The sequence below is a fragment of the Heterodontus francisci genome, chromosome 8 (genome assembly GCF_036365525.1).
Source record: "Heterodontus francisci isolate sHetFra1 chromosome 8, sHetFra1.hap1, whole genome shotgun sequence".
NCBI classification, from domain to species: domain Eukaryota; kingdom Metazoa; phylum Chordata; class Chondrichthyes; order Heterodontiformes; family Heterodontidae; genus Heterodontus; species Heterodontus francisci.
Window position 1 is genome coordinate 7,212,612 of NC_090378.1, and position 21,768 is coordinate 7,234,379.

General features: G+C 43.7%; 1 protein-coding gene and 1 long non-coding RNA gene across 2 annotated transcripts in view; one reads left to right on the top strand and one right to left on the bottom strand.

Moving 5' to 3' along the window:
* Positions 1–721: 721 nt before the first annotated feature.
* ddah1 (dimethylarginine dimethylaminohydrolase 1) overlaps positions 722–21,768 on the top strand; it is a 158,370-nt gene continuing 137,323 nt past the window's right edge. The window contains exons 1-2 of the mRNA XM_068036589.1: positions 722–824; positions 961–1,262. Of these exons, the coding sequence (XP_067892690.1) occupies positions 969–1,262 (294 nt within the window). The 5' untranslated portion in view covers positions 722–824; positions 961–968. The remainder of the gene's footprint in view (positions 825–960; positions 1,263–21,768) is intronic.
* Positions 9,346–21,768, bottom strand: part of LOC137372630 (uncharacterized) — a 77,762-nt gene continuing 65,339 nt past the window's right edge. The window contains exons 2-3 of the long non-coding RNA XR_010975465.1: positions 9,711–9,799; positions 9,346–9,586 (exon numbers count right to left, since the gene is read on the bottom strand). This is a non-coding gene — a long non-coding RNA (uncharacterized lncRNA). The remainder of the gene's footprint in view (positions 9,587–9,710; positions 9,800–21,768) is intronic.

Genomic DNA, 21,768 nt, shown 5'->3' on the forward strand with positions numbered 1-21,768 from the left:
GGGGGGAGGGGGAGAGAGGGGCCGGGGGGAGGGGAGAGAAGGGGACGGGGGGAGGGGGAGAGAAGGGGACGGGGGGAGGGGGAGAGAAGGGGACGGGGGGAGGGGAGAGGAAGGGGACGGGGGGAGGGGAGAGGAAGGGGACGGGGGGAGGGGGAGGAAGGGGACGGGGGGAGGGGGAGAGAAGGGGACGGGGGGAGGGGGAGAGAAGGGGACGGGGGGAGGGGGAGAGAATGGGGACGGGGAGAGAAGAGGGGGAGAGAAGGGGACGGGGGAGGGGGAGAGAAGGGACGGGGGGAGGGGAGAGAAGGAGGGGCGGGGGGAGGGGGAGAGAAGGGGACGGGGGGAGGGAGAGAAGGGGACGGGGGGAGGGGAGAGAAGGGGACGGGGGGAGGGGATGGAGAAGGGGACGGGGGGGAGGGGGAGAAGGGGACGGGGGAGGGGAGAAGGACGGGGGAGGGGGAGAGAAGGGGACGGGGGGAGGGGGAGAGAAGGGGACGGGGGGGAGGGGGAGAGAGGGGACGGGGGGAGGGGGGAGAAGGGGACGGGGGGAGGGAGAGAAGGGGACGGGGGGAGGGGGAGAGAAGGGGACGGGGGGAGGGGGAGAGAAGGGGACAGGGGGGAATGGATGGGTGATGGGGGGATGGGAAGAGGGTGGAGAAGAAGAAGAGGAAGAGGGAGGGAGGAAAGTTTCAGTCAGAGGAGAGAGTGAGGGGAAGGGACAGACGTGATTGAGGGCGGAGTGAGTAAGGAGCGGGGCCGCGCAGAGGTGTGTTTGCGCGCTCCCGGAAGCTTGATCCAGTAAGAGAGCGGGAGACAGTAACAGTGTGAGTGTTACAGTGAGAGTATTGATACACTGTGATACAGAGTGTCTATTTCACAGTAACAGTGTCTATTACACAGTAACAGTGTCTATTACACAGTAACATTGTCTATTTCACAGTAACATTGTCTATTTCACAGTACTGACCATGGCCGGGGCTCCTGTCTTTGGTACTTGTACCCATGCTGTGGTGCGGGATATCGCGGACTCTCTGGGTGCAGAGGCGTTGCGGATGAGCGGAGGGAAGACGGTGGATATGGAGCGGGCTCGGAAGGAGCACCAAGTCTATACCGAGTGTCTGCGCTACAAGCTGGGTCTGGAGGTGCTGCAGCTGCCGGCCGATCTCAGCCTCCCGGACTGCGTCTTCGTGGAAGACACTGCGGTGGTTTGCGGCGACACCGCTTTACTCACCCGAAGCGGGGCACTCAGCCGGCGCAGAGAGGTAACATCCTCAATCCTCTCCTCCATCCCCTTCCTGTGTCAATCTTCATCTTGCATTCCTCTATCTTGTGTCTCTCCATCCCCATCCTGCATTCCCGCTCCCTTCTATCCCTCCACCTCTCTCTGTGTCCTTCCTGCACCTCTCCTCCACTCTTCCCCACCATCCCTGCAACCCCTCTTCCTCCTCTCTCCCCTCAGTGCACCTCCTCTTGTTCTTTCTGCATTCATTCAGATGGAGAACTCTCTGGGATCACGTGTGCTTTTCACCCTTTCGAGGAACTTCCAGATTTTATTTTTTGTGCAAGTCCGTCAAGAGACTGTTTCCTTTGCTTCTCACTCTCGCCCAACCTTTACGCTCCCTCACTCTCTTTCCACGCTCCCTCACTCTCCTTACAAGTTAAACATTAATATTGATCATACATTAATTCAAATGTGTACCTGATGAATTAACCTTCTTTCTCCCAGATGCTTGTGCAAATGACACCTCCTTCGAAAACGAAGTCAATCAATGCTTGCCCCCCCCCCCCCCCCCCCCCCAGTTCTGCAGTTTGATCCTTGGTTTGTTAACTGTCTATTTAAATCTAGTTAATTATTTCCCTTAGTGTAGTGGGTGTTTTTCGGCTGTGAACACTGTTGTGCTATTGAGTCTATTTACTGATGTGTATGTGAATTAACTTTTGATATTTCTGAGCCACTGGCTGGTTTGAAATTTAAAATGTGAATAAATGTACAATAAGATCTTTTGAAATCCTTTCATTTCAGAGATGTAAGGGGCAGGTAGTTACCAGGAATGATTTACTATGGAAAGCTAATGGAGCAAGGTGACAATTTAATTGAGAAAATGACCACCCGCATTACAAGCTGTGTCTTTTTTATGAAGCTGCTGAAAATTGGCTTCCATTTTTTGTTACTTTCCATTAAGTGGAGTTGGTACTGATCAAAACAGCAAATGCTGAGCTTCCATGTTACTTTTAGAATAAGGGGTCGGCCATTTAGGACTTAGATGAGGAGAAATGTTTTTGCTCAGAGGGATTTGAATCTTTGGAATTCTCTATCCCAGTGAGCTGTGAATCCTCAGTCGTGGTATATATTCAAACGATAGATTTTGTCTATTCAGGGATATGGGGATAGTATAGGAAGGTGCAGTTGAGGTAGAGGATCGGCCATGGTCTTGTTGAATGGCGGAGCAGGCTCGAAGGGCCAAATGGCCTCCTCCTACTCTTTCTTATATTTTGTGCTTCAGTATAGAGGGCTACACGAGCTTTCAGAGAATGAGAAATGTAATCATTGTTTTGTTTTTAAGCATGTTGAATAAGTCTTACTTTTCCTCCCGAATGTTTTCAAAAGCGGGTATTTCAAACTGTAGATTAGTTCGGGTTGATGCGATGTAGCAATTTTTAAATATTACATTGCAATCTGAAGGGCCTAGTTTTCCTTATCTAATGTATCGTGTCTACAAGTCTCAGCTGTTTTGGGAATAAAAATCATTCATGAGGTGAAGCTGTTTCTTTGAGCAAAACCTCAGCCTTTGGAATACATGTGTGTGGGATTGTGTTGTTACATTATAGTCAGTGCTGCAAAATTGCACATTCCGACAGTGGCTTTATTTCTTTCACTTCACCAAATGTATCTATGACAGTAAAAATAAGGAAACAAAATCGGCTATAGATACCACACACACAAAGAGGTTCAAAAATACCTTTTTAGCAGCTTAAGTGCTGTGTTTGAATGGTTAACATTTCAGTTCGATGTTAAATAACTCTTTTATAATCTACTCTAGTGTTAAGACCTTGGTATTGTATATGAAAAGCTGGGTGTTTCATGAGGATTATAGGTCTTGGCAACAGTCTATCTGTTTCAGGAACTGATGCAATCTAACTTAGCAGAACAGGACGTTTTTCTTTTTGGAAAAAGTGCAACGTTTCATTTCTCAACGAGAATTAATGGGACTAAAGGCTGACAAGTCCCCTGGATGTGATGGCCTGCGTCCTAGCATCTTAAAATAAGTGGCTGCAGAGATAGTGGATGCATTGGTTGTAATCTTGCAAAATTCTCTAGATTCTGGAAATGTCCCAGCAGACTGGAAAACCGCAAATGTGATGCCCCTATTCAAGAAAGGAGAGAGACAGAAAGCAGGAAACCATAGGCCGTTTAACCCAGCGTCTGTCATTGGAACAATGCTAGAATCCATTGTTAAGGAAGTAGTAGTATTTAGAAAATCATAAAGCAATCAGGCAGAGTCAACATGGTTTTATGGAAGGGAAATTGGGATTGACAATTTTATTAGAATTCTTCAAGCAGGGTGGATTAAAGAGAACCAGTAGATGTAGTATATTTGTATTTCCAAAATGTATTCGATAAGGTCCCACATAAAAGGTGGTTGCACGAGATAAGAGCTCATGATGTTGGCAGTAATATATTAGCATGGATAGAGGATTGGCTAACTCACAGGAAACAGAAGAGTCAGGATAAATGGAGCATTTTCAGGTTGTAAAACTGTAACTAGTTCCACAGGGATCAGCGCTATTTATGATCTGAAGTAATGATTTGGATGAAGGGACCGAGTGTATTGTAGCCAAGTTTGCGAATGATAAAGATAGGTGGGAAAGCACATTTCAAGGAGGACACACAGTGTCTGCAAAGGGATATAGAGAGTGGGCTAGTGAGTGGGCAAAAATCTGGTAGATGGAGTATAATGTGGAAAATGTGAGGTTGTCCATTTTGGTGGGAAAAATAGAAAAGCAGAATATTATTTGAATGGAGAGAGACTGCAGAATGCTGCGGTACAAGGGGATCTGGGTGTCCTTGTACATGAATCACAAAATATTAGCTTGGAGGTACAGCAAATAATTAGGAAGGCAAATGGAATGTTGGCCTTTATTACAAGTGAGATGGAGTATAAAAGTAGGGAAGTCTTGCTACAACTGTAAAGAGCATTGGTGAGACCACACCTAGAGTACTGTGTACAGTTTTGGTCTGCTTATTTAAGGAGGGATATACTTGCATTGAAGGCAGTTCAGAGAAGGATCACTAGGCAGTTTCCTGGGATGAAGGGATTACATAGAACATAGAACATAGAACATAGAACATACAGCACAGAACAGGCCCTTCGGCCCACAATGTTGTGCCGATCCTTTGTCCTCTGTCAAGGACAATTTAATCTATACCCCATCATTCTCCTTTATCCATATACCTATCCAAAAGCCTTTTGAAAGTCCCTAAAGTTTCTGACTCAACAACTTCCCCGGGCAAGGCATTCCATGCCTCGACCACTCTCTGGGTAAAGAACCTTCCCCTGACATCCCCCTTATATCTCCCACCCTTCACCTTAAATTTATGACCCCTTGTAACGCTTTGCTCCACCCGGGGAAAAAGTTTCTGACTGTCTACCCTATCTATTCCCCTGATCATCTTATAAACCTCTATCATGTCACCCCTCATCCTTCTCCTTTCTAATGAGAAGAGGCCTAGAATGTTCAGCCTTTCCTCGTAAGACTTATTCTCCATTCCAGGCAACATCCTGGTAAATCTCCTCTGCACCCTCTCCAAGGCTTCCACATCCTTCCTAAAATGAGGCGACCAGAACTGCACACAGTACTCCAAATGAGGCCTTACCAAGGTCCTGTACAGCTGCATCATCACCTCACGGCTCTTAAATTCAATCCCTCTGCTAATGAACGCTAACACCCCATATGCCTTCTTCACAGCCCTATCCACTTGAGTTGCAACTTTCAATGATCTATGCACATAGACCCCAAGGTCTCTCTGCTCCTCCACATGCCCAAGAACCCTACCGTTAACCCAGTATTTTGCATTCATGTTTGTCCTTCCAAAATGGACGACCTCACACTTTTCAGGGTTAAACTCCATCTGCCACTTTTCAGCCCAGCACTGCAACCTATCCAAGTCCCTTTGCAGACGACAATAGCCCTCCTCGGTATCCACAACTCCACCAACCTTTGTATCATCTGCAAATTTACTGACCCACCCTTCGACTTCCTCATCCAAGTCGTTAATAAAAATCACAAACAGGAGAGGACCCAGAACTGATCCCTGTGGCACGCCACTGGTAACTGGGCTCCAGGCTGAGTATTTACCATCTAAGACCACTCTCTGCCTTCTATCAGTTAGCCAATTCTTAATCCAACTGGCCACATTCCCCACTATCCCATGCCTCCTGACTTTCTCCATAAGTCTACCATGGGGGATTGTCTTATGAGGAAAGGTTGAGAAGGTTGGGCCTATACTTATTGGACTTTGGAAGAATGAGAGGTGATCTTACTGAAAGATATAAGATTCTGAGGGGGCTTGACAGGGTAGATGCTGAGAGGATGTTTCCCCTCATGGGGGAATCTAGAACTAGGGGGTGCAGTGTCAAAATAAGGGGTCTCCCATTTAAGACAGAAATGAGGAGGAATTTCTTCTCTCAACAGGTCATTAATCTTTGGAATTCTCTTCCCCAGAGAACAGGGCTGGGTCATTGAATATGTTCAAGGGTAAGTTGGACAGATTTTTGATCTACGAGGGAGTCGAGCATTATGGGGGAAGGCAGGAAAGTGGAGTTAAGGCTACAATCAGATCAGATCTTATTGAATGGCGGAGCAGGCTCGAGGGACTGAATGGCCTACTCCTGCTCTATTTCTTATGATCTTATGCTGTGTAATACCCCAAGCAAATGTGGTATGTGGAACATTCAGATAGGAACTCATTGAGACTAATGATTAGGTTAAATTATGCTTCATTCTCTTTTGACTCTTTAGATATGGAATGTAACGTCTTCTATTTAGGAACAGGAGTAGGTCATTCAGTCCCTGAAGCCTCTTCCTTCAAATTTTCCAGTTAACACTTGTTGAGCAATGAAAGGAACTCACCAAGCTTTATTTATCATTGTATTAAGTTTGTCAGGCAACCACCACCACCCCCCCCCCCCCCCCCCCCAAAGACTGAGGCACACATTATTTCGCCACATGAACAAAAACTTAAAAATTGCAAGCCCTGACTGGAAGGACATTTGCATAGTACCAGACAATGTTGAAACAAGGGGGACTTCAAAACATAGAAGTGGTCAGTTCCGAAGAAGGGTCACTGCTTCTCTTTCCACAGATGCTGCCAGACCTGCTGAGTGATTCCAGCATTTCTTGTTTTTGTTTCAGATTTCCAGCATCCGCAGTATTTTGCTTTTATTATAGAAGTGGTCAGACCAGTTTTAGTCACATGATTATGGCTGTTGCAGAGAATTTGTATTTTAGTCACATGACTATGGCTGTTGCAGAGAATCCAACAAAGGATTTTGAATAGACTGTTCCATATAAGGAGTTAGTCAAATGACTCGCCTGCTGGGCAACCTGGGAGGTTTTGTTTTTGATTTGAATAGAGACAAACCCGTGTGCTCGTGGAGTAAAGATCTCTCTTGGGACTGAGAACATCTCTCCTGTCTGCCTGCTTCATCTCTTCCCACAGAACTGACTCTTGTGAACACAGGTGAAACTCAAAGAGAGAACAGTTTCCTATGTGAAAAGGTTTTTAAGTAGACTACTGGGCCCCAACGAAATGCAAGACTATATCTTCAATCAAGGACTACAGAGAGCTTGAGAAACAATAACAAGATATTGCCTCAAACTGTTCTACTTATCTTTTCTTCTCTTTTCTATCCCTATCTGCATGTTTATATTGCGTTTGGGGGTGCATTGTATATCCATAGGTGTGAACAGTATTAGATTTTTAAGTTTAAGGTTTAATACATTTCATCATCTTTAATCCTGTTTTTGTTAATTTCTTTGCCTTATAATTGGAAAGTTGTGAACAAGGATTCACAAAGGGGGAGCTTAAAACTCATTGTGTTTAAAATTAAATTCTATTACAGTAAGACCAGGTAAAGACAGCAAAAGACTCCTATACACATTGCTCACCTGGTCGGAACAAGTTGAACAGACATTCCAGAGATGATTTCTAAAATGTAAACAAATTAGGCTTCAGCTGAAGTATTGCACACAGATCTACGTCACGTGTTCTAAGGAAGATACTGGGGAGACAAAGTGAGGATGCATATTATCGTTATGAAAGTTGGCAAAATGATTTTTTTTTTCATTGGAACAGAGAAAATTAAGGACTAGTTTGGGTCTAATAGAGGTTCCCAATTATGATCTTTGAAAGGGAGAACAGCAAAAGATTGTTGAGTTGGTAAACCAGAAATAGCATGGGAAGTTAGCATTTATTTGTCAACAGATGGTCATTCGAACAAGGAATGCATTGCCATGAGTGGCTGATTGGGGCACAGCCTATAGTATAATTTAAAAGGAAATTCGAGAGCTGTTTGAGAAGGTAATTACACAGCAAAAATTCCTGTTGTAAAAGCAAATACTGCATCATTTCGCAAAAGAAACACGCCTTGTTCTGATAAATCAGGTTGCGTCACTAACTGACATGGATATATAGATGCCAAGACCTATAATCCTTACAAAGGAGCAGGCAATGGTCAGTGAAGACTCAGTGGTTGACAGGAGAGCTGGATACTTTTCTTCACTGCTGTAATTTCTGGGATTTTTTGAAATTTAATATTGATCCACTGTTTGGTTTCACCATGATTTCTGTGAAAAATTAGGTCCCATCATTTTCTGTCGACTTGTTGTACAGCCTTAAAGGATCCTCTACTAGTTAAAACGCCAAATGCTTGTTGTCCTGTTCTGCGGTCCAGTGTAGAGGGCAGTTTCTATATAAAACAACACTGGGTCTCGGACAATGAGAAATGTAGACATGGTCTTTTTTAAACCAAGTTTTTCCTCCCACTCAGAAGTGACTAATTTTCTTTACCTAATTTATGGTGTCTACATGTCTCAGCTGTGTTTGGGGGGAAAAAAATGATCATTAACGAGATGAAGCAATTCATTTCACGGAACAAAACGCCCATCTTTGAAATATACTTGTGTGGGATTATGTGCACAGTTACGTAATAGCCGCCCTGGTATTCTAGGTGATATCTCTCCCTCAAACAACATCACTAAAACAGATTATCTGGTCATTATCACATTACTGTTTGTGGGAGCTTGCTGTGTGCAATTAGCTGCTGCGTTTCCTACATCACAACAGTGACTACACTTCAAAATAACTCCATTGGCTGTAACACTTTTTGTGTTGTGCTGAGATGGTGAAAGGCACTATATAAATGCAAGTCTTTTCTTCCCTCAGTACCACTGCATTGTCAGCCTAGATTTTGAGTTCAAATTCCCTGGAGTGCGGCTTGAATCTGTAACCTTCCTTTGCCAAAGTGGGTGGAGTATAAAAGTAGGGAAGTCTTGCTACAGCTAAACAGGGTGTTTGTGAGGCCACACATTGAGTACTGCATACAGTTTTGGTCTCCATATTTAAGGAGATATACTTGCATTGGAAGCAGTTTAGAGAAGGTTCACAAGGTTGATTCCTGGGATGAGAGGTTTGTCTTATGAGGAAAGGTTGAGCAGGTTGGGCCTATACTCATTCAGGTTTAGAAGAATGAGAGGTGATATTATTGAAACGTATAGGATTCTGAAGGGGCTTGACAGGGTCGATGCTGAGAGGGGAAATCTAGAACGAGGGGGCACAGTTTCAGTATAAGGGGTCTCCCAATTAAGGCAGAGATGAAGTGGAATTTCTTCTCTCAGGGTTGTTAATCTTTGGAATTCTCTTCCCCAGAGAGCAGTGGAGGCTGGGTCATTGAATATATTCAAGGTTGAGTTAGACTGATTTTGGATCTATAAAGGAGTCAAGGTTTATAGGGGGCAAGCAGGAAAGTGGTGTTAAGGCCACAATCTTATTGATTGGTGAAGCAGGCTTGAGGGGTTGAATGGCCTACTCCTGTTCCTGATGTTCATAGTGTCATGCTCATGTGAAGTGCAACCAGGACAGAACCAAACTGAAGACTTATAAAAATTGGAACATTTTTTAAAAGACTGGTACATGAGCTGTCAACAAAATGGAGGACAAGACCCATGAGTCTCAACATCTCTTGCACTCAAATCCATATCCATGTATCTTCTTTTCTTCTTTGGCCTCCTTGTCTCGAGAGACAATGGATACGCGCCTGGAGGTGGTCAGTGGTTTGTGGAGCAGCGCCTGGAGTGGCTATAAAGGCCAATTCTAGAGTGACAGACTCTTCCACAGGTGCTGCAGATAAAAATTTGTTTGTCGGTGCTGTTACACAGTTGGCTCTCTCCTTGCGCTCCTGTCTTTTTTCCTGCCAACTGCTAAGTCTCTTCGACTCGCCACACTTTAGCCCCGCCTTTATGGCTGCCCGCCAGCTCTGGTGATCATATCCATGTATAATAAGACAGAAAAGCAATTAAGCCCCGCCTGCATGGAAATGCAATAGATAATCACACTTGGAGGTGAGCCATACTCAAAACACAATAGGACAAAACCTTTCGCAGACTTCTCGTCTCTGAATAATCGCCATTATAATGGAGACTGAACCAACCTCATCTTCTCAGAATGGGGCCATCGTCAAGTCCAGCCAGGACCGAAACCTGAAGTCACATGGGCGAAGCCAACCCTTGTAAAATTCACCTGAAAAGATAATAGGTTTGAGTAACAAAGGGGATTCTTTACAGGACAGGACTACAGACAACAATATCAGTCTGGTCTCTCCTCAGCCACACAGTGCAACAAAATGCCATCTTGAATTCAGCAAGGCTGAGCGAGCGAGAGATCATTTCCAGCCAATTGAACAGTTGAACCCTGCTGCGACAAGTTGGAAGCTAGCGACAGCAGAGTTAAGAGAGTGCCTTTGTAAAAATGACTTTTCTATTGATGTGAATTGACCTAAGACATCAGCACCATCTTCAACCCAAAGGGAACTGCCCGGAGACAGTAACAGCCCAACGAATACCAGTCAACCAGCAAACAGGCCTTCGACTTTAAAATTCACCTCCCGAGGGCATCCCACAGGTTATTCCTGAAACAACAGACTTTTACAACCTGAACTCTGGATACCTTTTACCTTGTACTTTTCTATCTGTGGATTCTTGAGAGTGCATGTGAGGGTGAATGCGTGTGCACATAGTGTTGCAATCATTTCGGGATTTGTTTTAAAATAAATAGTTATCTTTTTTTACCTACCAGAAAACCTGTTATCTGTGTGGTTATTTCACAAATGGAACACAAAGGGTTAAAACACTAGTTTTAACACAAGGGGCGGCACAGTGGCGCTACGGTTTCCTCCCACCACCAAAAGACTTGCAGGTTGATAGGTAAATTGGCCATTATAAACTGCCCCTAGTATAGGTAGGTGGTAGGGAAATATAGGGGGAGGTGGTGGAATATGGAATTAGTGTAGGATTAGTATAAATGGGTGGTTGATGGTCGGCACAGACTCGGTGGGCCGAAGGGCCTGTTTCAGTGCTGTATCTCTAAACTAAACTAAACTAGTAACAAAAACTCTTGCTGTGGTCAGTTGGCAGGTGAACAATGGAAACTAGTCATGCCATCACCCACCAGGTCATAACAATAGTGAGAGTGCCACCACTGAGGCAAGGCTGACACATTAAAAGGGAATCGGGAAGCTATTTGAAAAGGATATTGCACAACCAGAATTCTAGTTGAGAAATCAAAAGTTGCACTTTTCCCAAAACAAAGGCATCTTGTTCTCCAAATTAGATTGCCCAATATTTGAAATGGACACATAGTTGTCTGGATGTGTAGGCTTATGAAATAAATGTAATGTTGAGATGCTATTTGATTTCACTGTAACTTTTGAGGATGAGCTGCCATTATATTTATACCTTTTTAATATTGCCCATCTCCACCCCTGCTTCAACCCATCTTCGATGCTTTCACTGAAACACTTTATTCGTGATTTTGCTACCTCTAGACTCAACTATTCCAACACTTTCCTGGATATCTTCTCTTGTCTTCCACACTCCCTAAACCTGAGGTCATTCGCTGCTGGCTGTATTCTAACTGGCACCAAGTCCCGTTCACCCATCACCCCTGTGCTTTCTGGCCTACATTGACTCACAGTCCTCCTATGTTTCAATTTTAAAAATCTCATCTTCTTCATGTTTCTATCCATCCGTGTCCTCGCCCCTCCCTATCTCTGTAACCTTCACCAGCTCTACAGCCCTCCAAGACCTTATCACTCATCCAAATCTAGCCTCTTGTACAAACACCCCACTTCCTAAGTCTCACCACTGGCAGCCGTACCTCCGGCTGCCTGGGCCCAAGACTCTGGAGTTCCCTCCCTAAACCTCTCCACCTCTCCTCTTTTGTTATCTTTGTCCTCTTTGAAACACAGGATCAGCTGCAACCAGTCTGGTGGGTATGTTGAGTTTAATCGGAGTTTAAAACGAGATATAACACACTAGTTATACAGCAAAAACATACAACTGTGATAAGTAGCAAGTACTGATCTAGATTAGCCAGGACGACTGGCTGGTGCAAACAGCTCTTGTTCTCTTCCTTTTTTCTTCTCAGTACCTTACTTCTTCTCAGAGTCTTTTCAAAATACCCGAGCATTAGACAGAAGTCAGCATAGATCCACTCTTGGGAGTCCTCCCCGTCACATGCTACTACACTAGTGCCCTTCCAAACCTTTTGCCTTTATACCCTTTTTCAGGGGCGGACCTGGGGTCATGATTGACAAGACCTCATCGTCCAATAGAGGTTCCCCTTTAACACAAGGTGCCCAATAGTAAATCCAATTCTTTATTCAAACCATGGAGAAAAGCCCACCCTTATCATGCCCTTAGAGCATGCTAAGGACTGTTTCCCCATGATCATAGGAACAGGAATAGGTCATTCAGCCCGTCAAGCCTGCCCCGCCATTCAAACAGATCATGGCTGATCTACCTCTGTGCCATTTTTCCCCACTATCCCCATATGCCTTGATGTCATTAGTATTTAGAAATCTATCGATTTCTGTCTTGAACATGCTCAATGATTAAGCTTCCACAGCCCTCTGGGGTAGAGAATTCCACAGATTCACCATCCTCCGAGTGAAGAAATTCTTCCTCATCTCGGTCTTAAATGGCCTACCCCTTATTATGAGACTGTGTCCCCTGGTTCTGGACTCACCAGCCAGGGGAAACATCCTATCTATATCCACCCTGTTACGCCCTGTAAGAATTTTGTAAGTTTCAATGAGATCACCTCTAGAGAACACAGGCCCAGTTTCTGCAATCTCTCCTCATAAGACAATCCCGCCATCCCAGGAATCAGTCTGGTGAACAGCAGTTGCACTCGCTCTGTGGCAAGTATATCCTTCCTTAGATGAGGAGACCAAAACTGTACACAATGTGTTCTCTAGAAACACATCAGCCTTCAAATTTAGTCAGCATCCCCATTCTTTGTTTCTGTCTGTTATCACTTGTTTGTGCTTAGAGCTGCTCATAGGCCAGTCGTCCAGTCTGACTCTTTTACTTCCTGCTCAAACTATTTTACCATAGAATGATTCACTATGTTTAAAAAAAACCCCCCACCTATTTTCACACAATTCTTAAATTTATGCATTTTAGCAAACATCCTTGTTGAACAAGGTTAAAAGATAATCCTAACACAGCTTTATAATATGTTTGTTTATTTAGCCATCTACCCAGTTACTTTTGCACTGTTGCAGAGACATTGTTTGGCCACGCCCCCATGCCCAGCCTCCTGGGGCCATTGTTATATTACTATATTAATAATTTCACCATTGTTAGACTGATATCTCTATTAACATCAATGTGTCAGAAAAGATGGTGAAAAACAGATGCCTATATCAATCTGTCTGCCTGTCTGTTAAATGTACTTACCACAGTCAACTGAGACTCAGTGATTTAAAGTTGCACCATCAATGGAATCAATACAAGAAAGAAAGATTTGCATTTATATAGTTCCTTTCAGGACATCCCAAAGCACTTTCCAGCCGATTAAGTACTTTTTGAAGTGTACTCGTTATTGTGACGTAGGAAATGCGGAAACTAATGTGTGCACAGCAAGCTGCCACAAACAGCAATGTGATAATGAACAGATAATTTGTTTTAATGATGTTGGTTGAGGGATGAATATTTGCCTCAGGACACTGAGGATAAATCCCCTGTTCTTCGAAATTGTGCCAGGGGATCTTTACATCACCCATCCTTGTGCCTTCCCACAGCCAATCGGAAAGCAAACAGACACTTTATCTGATTGGATGATTCTTGATATGTTATTCAACAGCTTTTTTTTGGTATAATTAGTAATATTGCAGAGGCTGATTTTTCACCTGTGAGGCATGCTCACCAACAATAAACTAACTTCATCCAATCTGACGCTGAATGAACTGTCATAAAGTGCCCCACACATTGACATTAGTGCATGCCCACAGATTCATAGGTGCCCAACGTCAATACAAGCCATTCACAAACCAGAGATCAACTAAAGTGCACAGATGCTATTTATATGTCAATGCATCAATCCATCAGGTTGAGGCACTCAAATAATCAAGCAGGAAAAAAATAAACTATGCCCTTCACATGACCAGTGACCCACTTCTTACATGTGAATAGATATGTTAAGTAATTTTGTGGGATAAAGTTAAATATTGCCTGTCACTCCACCAGCCCTATCAGCTTTACTATGATTTGCAGAGCCCATCGGCTTGTAGTATTTCTCTCATATTTATAAATATCCACATTGGTTGTAAAAACAGAAAGGCAGATTATTATCTGAATGGTGATAGATTGGGAAAGGAGGAGGTGTAATGAGACCTGGGTGTCCTTGTACCAGTTGTATTCAAAGAATAAATAAAAGAAAAATACTGCATATGCTGGAAATCTGAAATAAAAACAGAAATTGCTGGAAATACCTTGCAGAGGCTGAGTGCCAAGTCTCTCACACTTCTTCCTACCTTCCCCTGGACCATCACCCCACCACAGAACATCAAGCTACTATCCACAGGACTGTCACTGACCTCATCTCCTCTGGAAATCTTCCCTCTACAGCATCCAACCTTATAGTCCCACAATCCCGGACAGCCCACTTCTACCTCCTTCATAAAATCCACAAATAGGACTGTCCTGGTAGACCCATCATTTCAGCCTGTTCCTGCCCCACTGAACTTATTTCTTCCTATCTTGAATCTATCTTTTCTCCCCTGGTCCAGTCTCTTCCCATCTACATCCATGACTCTTCGGAAACCCTATGTCGTTTCCAAGTTTGCACACAAAGCTGGAGGGAAATGTGAGCTGTGAGGAGGATGCAAAGAGGCTCCAATGTGATTTGGACAAGTTGGGTGAGTGAGCAAATGCATGGCAGATGCAGCATAATGTGGATAAATGTGAGGTTATCCACTTTGGTTGTAAAAACAGAAAGGCAGATTATTATCTGAATGGAGATAGATTGGGAAAGGGGGTTGGGGTGCAACGAGACCTGGGTGTCATTGTACACCAGTCGCTGAAAGCAAGCATTCAGGTGCAGCAAGCAATTAGGAAGACGAATGGTATGTTGGCCTTCATTGCAAGGGGGTTTGAGTACAGGAGCAAGGATGTCTTACTGCAGTTGTACAGGGCCTTGGTGAGACCACATCTGGAGTATTGTGTGCAGTTTTGGTCTCCTTATCTGAGGAAGGATGTTCTTGCCATGGAGGGAGTGCAAAGAAGATTTACTAGGCTGATTCCTGGGATGGCATGATTGGTGTATAAGGAGAGATTGGGTTGACTAGGCCTATATTCACTAGAGTTTAGAAGAATGAGAGGGGATCTCATAGAAACCTATAAAATTCTAACAGGACTAGACAGGCTAGATGCAGGGAGGATGTTTCCAATGGCTGAGGAGTCCAGAACCAGGGGTCACAGTCTCAGGATATGGGGAATGCCATGTAGAACCGAGATGAGGAGAAATTTCTTCACTCAGAGGGTGGTAAACCTGTGGAATTCTCTACTGCAGAAGGCAGTGGAGGCCAAGTCATTAAATATATTCAAGAAGGAGATAGATATATTTCTTAATGCCAAAGGGATCAAGGGATGTGGGGAAAAAGTGGGAACAGGGTACTGAATTAGACCACCAGCCATGATCTTTTTTGAATGGTGGAGCAGGCCCGAAGGGCCAAATGGCCTACTCCTGCTCCTATTTTCTATGTTTCTATGACAATTTCCAGTTTCTTGGCCCTAACCGCCGCCTCTTCAGTGTGGACGTCCAATCTTTCTACACTTCTGTCCGCGACCAGGACGGTTTGAGGGCTCTCCGCTTCTTCCATGAACAGAGAGCCAACCAGTCCCCATCCACCACCACCCTCCTCTGCCTGTCTGAACTTGTTCTTACATTGAACAACTTCTCCTTCAACCCCACTCACCTCCTTTAAATAATAGGTGTTGCTATGGATACCTGCATGGGTCCTAGTTATGCCTGTCTTTTTGTGGGGTGTGTTGAACATTCCGTGTTCCAGTCCCATTCAGGCCCCCTCCCTCACCTCTTTTTCCGGTATTCAAAGAAAACATGGGGAAAAAACTTCAACCGCTCAATGATTTTTCTCCTCGGACTTTGCTCGCCGCAGTTTCCTGGAGATTAATCTTCAACTCCTGGAGACACAAGGTCAATCCTGCAGGATTGACAACTCTGATCCCAGCTGGTCAAGATTTGGATGGTAGAGAATAAGAAAGACGAGGTGAGGATGCTATAGCAATTCCAGCGCATGTCTGAACCCAGGAGGCCTGAGGTTGGCCTGAAATTAGACCTCAGACCTCATGGTAATAATTTCAGTGAGCTGTCAGCACCAGTTCTGCAGAAGAGTCATATCCAACTTGAAATGTTAACTCTGCTTCTCTCTCAACAGATGCTGCCAGACCTGCTGAGTATTTCCCGCATTTTCTGTTTTTATTTCAGATTTCCAGCATCCGCAGGACTTTGCTCTTGTGTTGACGTTCTGTAAAATGTTGCCTTTAGCAGATATAGCTACAGTCAAAGGAGAAATGTCTGTAGATAGATGACAGGTACAAAATGCCCATGTAATGGGGTAACATTGCAATCAACTGGAGTCAAAATCTGTTTTGAGAGTTGCTCAGGGCTATTTGATTTGCACGAAGAGTGCCACAAGTATGTACTCCAGAAATGTACAACTCTAGATTTTACCTCAATGCTATCACCAAGAGTAAACTTTTGACAATAGTGCGTTGATTGCCAAGACACTGTAGTGTGCCATTACCTCAGTTGCTGGCAAATTTATGTCGGTAGAAAGCACTCTGCCATAGAATCATACAAAAAGATAACATGGTACAGTACAGTGGAGTAGTGACTGATACATATCACAGAATTTTCTTTTCATATATTTCAATGTATTGTAGAACACTGGGGAATTGATTTGAAGTGAAAAGAAATTCTGTTTCAGTATCGTAACAGACAAATCTTTTATTCTCTGGAAGTTCCACAATTGCAACAACAACTTGCATTTACATTGCATCTTTAGCATAATAAAATGACCTCAGGTACTTCACAGGAATGTTATAGAGCGAAATCTGACTCTGAGCCGCAGAAGCAGATATTAGGACAGATGACCAAAGGCTTGGTGAAAGAGGTAGGTGTTAAGTATCATCTTAAAGGAGGAGAGAGAGGTAGAAAGGCAGAGAGGTTTAGGGAGGGAATTCCAGAGCTTCGGGCCCCAGGCAGCTGAAGGCACGGCTGCCAATGGTGGAGTGATTGAAATTGGAGATGCTCGGGAGATCAGAATTGGAAGTGTGGACATCTTGGAGGTTTGTGGGACTGGATGAGATTACAGAGATAGGGAGGGTGAGGGGCTGGAGGGGATTACAGAGATAGGGAGGGATTTGAAAACAAGGATGAGAATTTTAAAATCAAGATATTGCTTGACTGAGAGCCAATGTAGGTCAGTGAGCCCAGGGATGATAGGATAATGGGACTTTGTGCAAGAAAGGACATGGGCAGCAGAGTTTTGGATGATAAGTTTATGGAAGGTAGAATGTGGGAGACCAGTCAGGAGTGTGCAGGAATAGTCAAGTCTACAGTTACCAAAAACATCGCTGAGGGTTCTGGCAGCAGATGAGCTACGGCAGGGCAATGTTACGGAGACGGAAATAGATGGTCTTTCTTAGTGATGGCGTGGATATGTGTCTTCTTGGGGTCAGATATGACACCAAGGTTGTGAATAGTCTGGTTCAGCCTCAGCCGGTTGCCAGGGAGAGGGATGGAGTCGATGGCTCGGGAACGGAGTTTGTAGCGGGGAACTAAAGACCATGGCTTCGATCTTCCCAATATCTGATCGGAGGAAATTTCTGCTCATACAGTACTGGATGTCGGACAAGTGGACTGACAATTTAGCAACAGTGGAGGAGTCGAGAGAGGTGGTGGTGAAGTAGAATGATGTTGCAATTGTGATAATCCCAAAAACAGTTTCAGTCGATAGGCTGGTTTACTTGTGTACAACAGTACTATGCAAATCCACTTGTTGAATGAGCATCCATTTCCTTGTGTTTAGATCTAATCCCAATTTTTAGCATGCATTTGGCAACATTTCAATAAATAATCAATTTGTACTTCATTCTATAGCCTGGCCATACAAATCTGTATAAATGGGTTATTTATCATTAACATGATTACTATGATATCATGATCGGCCTTTGGTCTATATTATACATTCTCCCCTCACTTGTACTTCTTTTTAAAACTTTTTAAAACTGAATTTTATGCTCTTCTGGACAATGAAACACTTCCATTGAAACACCGAGTTTCCACATCAAGGACTGCATCTGATACAGATACACAGTTAGATGCAGTAGCATTTCCTTGTAATCGTGCATTTTTCTCTAGTTTCTTTCCTGTCTCCCCTCAAGCTCTCTTTGAGCTACTCTTTGTCAGCAGCTTCACCTCCTGCTAATCCCACTAAATTGCTGACCATCCACCCTCCCTTCCAGATCCCTACATTAGCTGATATTGTTAACATTTCCCTCTCCTCTGGTACTGTCCTCCTCCCCTTCAAATCTGCCTTCATCACCCCTCTCCTCAAAAAAACAACCCTTGACCCCTCTCCATCCTTGCAAACTACCACCCCATCTCCAACCTTTCTTCCATCTCCAAAGTCCTTGAACATATTCTCGCCTCCCAAATCAGTGGACATCTTTCCCGGAGCTCCATGCTTAAATCCCTCCAATCAGGTTTCCACTCCCTGCCGCAATATCAGAATGGCTCTCGTCAAAGTCACAAATAACATCCTAGGTGTCTGTGACTGTGGTAAACTTTCCTCCTTGTCCTTCTCGACCTGTCTGCAGCTGTTGATACGGTTGACCACACCATCCTCCTCCAACGCCTCTCCACTGTCATCCAGCTGGGTGGGACTGCTCTCACCAGCTTCCATTCTTATCTAATTGCAGCCAGAGAATCACCTGCAAAGGACTTTCCCCCTGTTGCTGTTTCTGCTCCTGCACCATTACCTCTGGTGCCCCCTATTTTGGGACCAATCGGGGAAACTTTCATCCTATCACCGAGCAATCTCTTCAATCAGAGCAACATACAGCACAGAGGGAGACCATTTGGCCCATGTTTGCCTCTGTTAGCTCTGTGAAAGTCCCCCATTCCTACATTTGTGTGGAGCAATATATGGGACTGGACAATAAGAGTAACCAGAAAAAAATAGAGGTCTGATTTATCCAGACCGGAAATATAATTACTGGGTCACCAAACTTTGGAATAGATGTCACGTACTGCTCATCAACTGCTCCTAAAGGCAGAGCGACATAGGAGCAGGAAGAGGCCATTCAGCCCCTCCAGCCTGTTCTACCATTCAATGAGATCATGGTTGATATCAAGAATATGGTAACAAGGAACTTAGAAAATCATAGTATGATTAGGCAGTTAACACAGTTTTATGAAAGGGAAGTCGTGTTTGACAAATCCATTAGAATATTTTTGAAGATGTAACTAGTAGGGTAGGTAGGTGGAACAAGTGGATGTCAACTATTTGAACTTTCAGAAGGCATTTGATAAGAGGATATTACACAGAATTAAGGCTCATGGAATTGGGAGTAATATATCAGCATGGATTGGTTAACAGAGAAAATAGAGGGTGGGAATAAATGGGTCATTTTCGGGATGGCAGGCTGTAAGTACTGGAGTGCATGAATCACAAAGTTAACACGCAGGTACACAAAGCAGTTAGGAAATCAAATGGTGTGTGAGCCTTTAGTGTAAGGAGGTTGGCCGATAAGAGTAAGCAAGACTTGACACAATTATATAAGACTTTGGCGAGTCCGCATCTGGACTACTGTGTCCAGTTTTCGTTTCCTTACCCAAGAAAGATATACTTGCTTTTGAGGGGGTGGCAACATAGGTTCATCAGCTGAGAGGACTGCCCTATGTGGAGAGATTGAGTAGAATGAGCCCATATTCTCTGCATTTTAAAGGGCTGAGAGGTGGTCGCAATGAAATATATAAAATTCTTTGAGGGCTTGACAAGATAGTTGCGGAGAGGCTGTTTCCCCCTGGCTGGAGAATTTAAAACTAAGGGCCACAGTCTCGGGATAAGGGGCCAGTCATTTAGGACTGAGATTAGGAGAAATGTCTTCACTCGGAGTGTTGTGAATCTTTGGAACTCTCTACCCCAGGGAGCTGTGGATGCTCAGTCATTGAGTGTATTCAAGACTGAGGTCAATAGATTTTTGGGCACTAAAGGAATTAAGGGATGTGGGGATAGTGCGAGCGATGAAATTAATGTAGAATTCTGGCTATCATTTTATTGAATGGGTGGAACAGATTCGATGGACAGTGTGGCCTATTCCTGTTCCTATTTCTTATGTTTTTATGATCTGTATCTTAACTCCAGCCACCCGTCTTGGCTCAATATCATTTTTATTGAGCCTTGTTAGATAGTCAGCTCCAGCCCTCATTATAGTCTTGTTTCAAACATGGACAAAAGAGCTGAATTCAAGAGGTGAGATGAGAGTGGCTCACCACCACCTTCTCAAGGGCAATTAGGGATGGGAAATAAATGCTGGCCTGGCCAGCGATGCCCACATCCCATAAATGAACATGTAAAAAAGGGACATATCTTTGTTTAGCAAAAATGTATTGATCCCAGATTTAAAACTGTTAATTAAACCAGCATCTACTGCTCTTTGTGGGAGAACATTCCACGACAACCACCCTTTGCATGAAGGAGTTTTTCCTAACTTATCTCCCTAATGGCCTGTCTCTGAATTAAAGGTTACGTCCCATTATCCTAGGTTTCCCCCACCAATGGAAATAGCTTCTCTATCTCTTGAATCAATTAATTTCATAATCCTAAAAAATTCAATCCAATCACCCCTTTAGCTTCTTTATTCCGTGCAATACAAACATGGTATCAGTAATCTCACCTCATAATTTAACATTGAAGTCCTGCTAACATTGTGCTGAATCTGTGCTGCACTCCTTCCAAGATCAGTATATCCTTTCGAAGGTGCAGTGCCCAGAACTGCTCCAGATGTGGTTCAACCAGGATTTTGTATCGCTGTAGCTAAACATCCTCCCTTTTATATTCTCCCCCTCTCAATACAAAGGCTAACATTCCATTAACCTTTTTTGACCCACTTCATTTTCCTGCTCTGGGTGCACTTTCCCCTAAATCTCTTTTGAACTTCTTACTTTTCACCATTTGCCTTCAAAGTTATGTTCCAGCAATCAAATATACTTAATTGAGATCCGACTATTTATTTCCCCCACCCACCCTGCTCTTTTTGAATGCAGTGACTTGTATTTGGTAGAATTTCCATGGACCTCTCACTTTCAGCTGTGCTCACCCTGAGAGGAGCCATTTTCCTTTATGAGTCTGGCCGTCCCATGTTGGCGGCCAAATTAGCCATTTGGGGGAGGGGAAGGGGAATCCCTCCTTGCAGGTAGGCAGTATTTAGAACATTTTTTTAACAGTTTATCTAGCGACAAAGTCAATCCATCAACTTCAACTACTCTGCTCCCTGAAGAACATATTTGCTTTTCTGTATTTCCATAAGAGATTACATTTTGAAGTAATTTTCTTTGTGCGAATCACTGCCAAGAAGAAGTTACTTTACCCGGACAATTAAATTTAACCAAAAATATGGCAAATTGCTAACTGGCAGTTCATACACATTGCAGATCGTAAGCACAAATCACGGTCATATCACTATTGGATTTGTGCTAAAGACCAAAGACCATGCTAATGTACTGAATAAGATTAAGTGCATAATTGGCATTGTTTCAAACTTGCAAAACTTTTGGGTGCATTGCTCCATCAATACAGTATACTGTAATTATAATACTGTGTAATGTATCCATATTCACCTGTAGAACAGTTTCACAATAATAGTTCTTGAAAAAACCCACTGCACTCAGTCACCTTTGTGGCATTGCTATCTTGCTATCTTTTAGTGGTCGATCTGCATTAACTTCTTAGCTGATTTAGATGAATGGTTGCAATTAATGTTTTGACCGTTACTATGTTTCACATTCCTTGATGCACATTTTTCTCACAACCTTATCTATCTTTCCATCTGAGCTTAGAATGGCAAGTTAGGAACAATTCTCAAAATTTTTTTAAAAAATGCGTTAAGGTAACGACC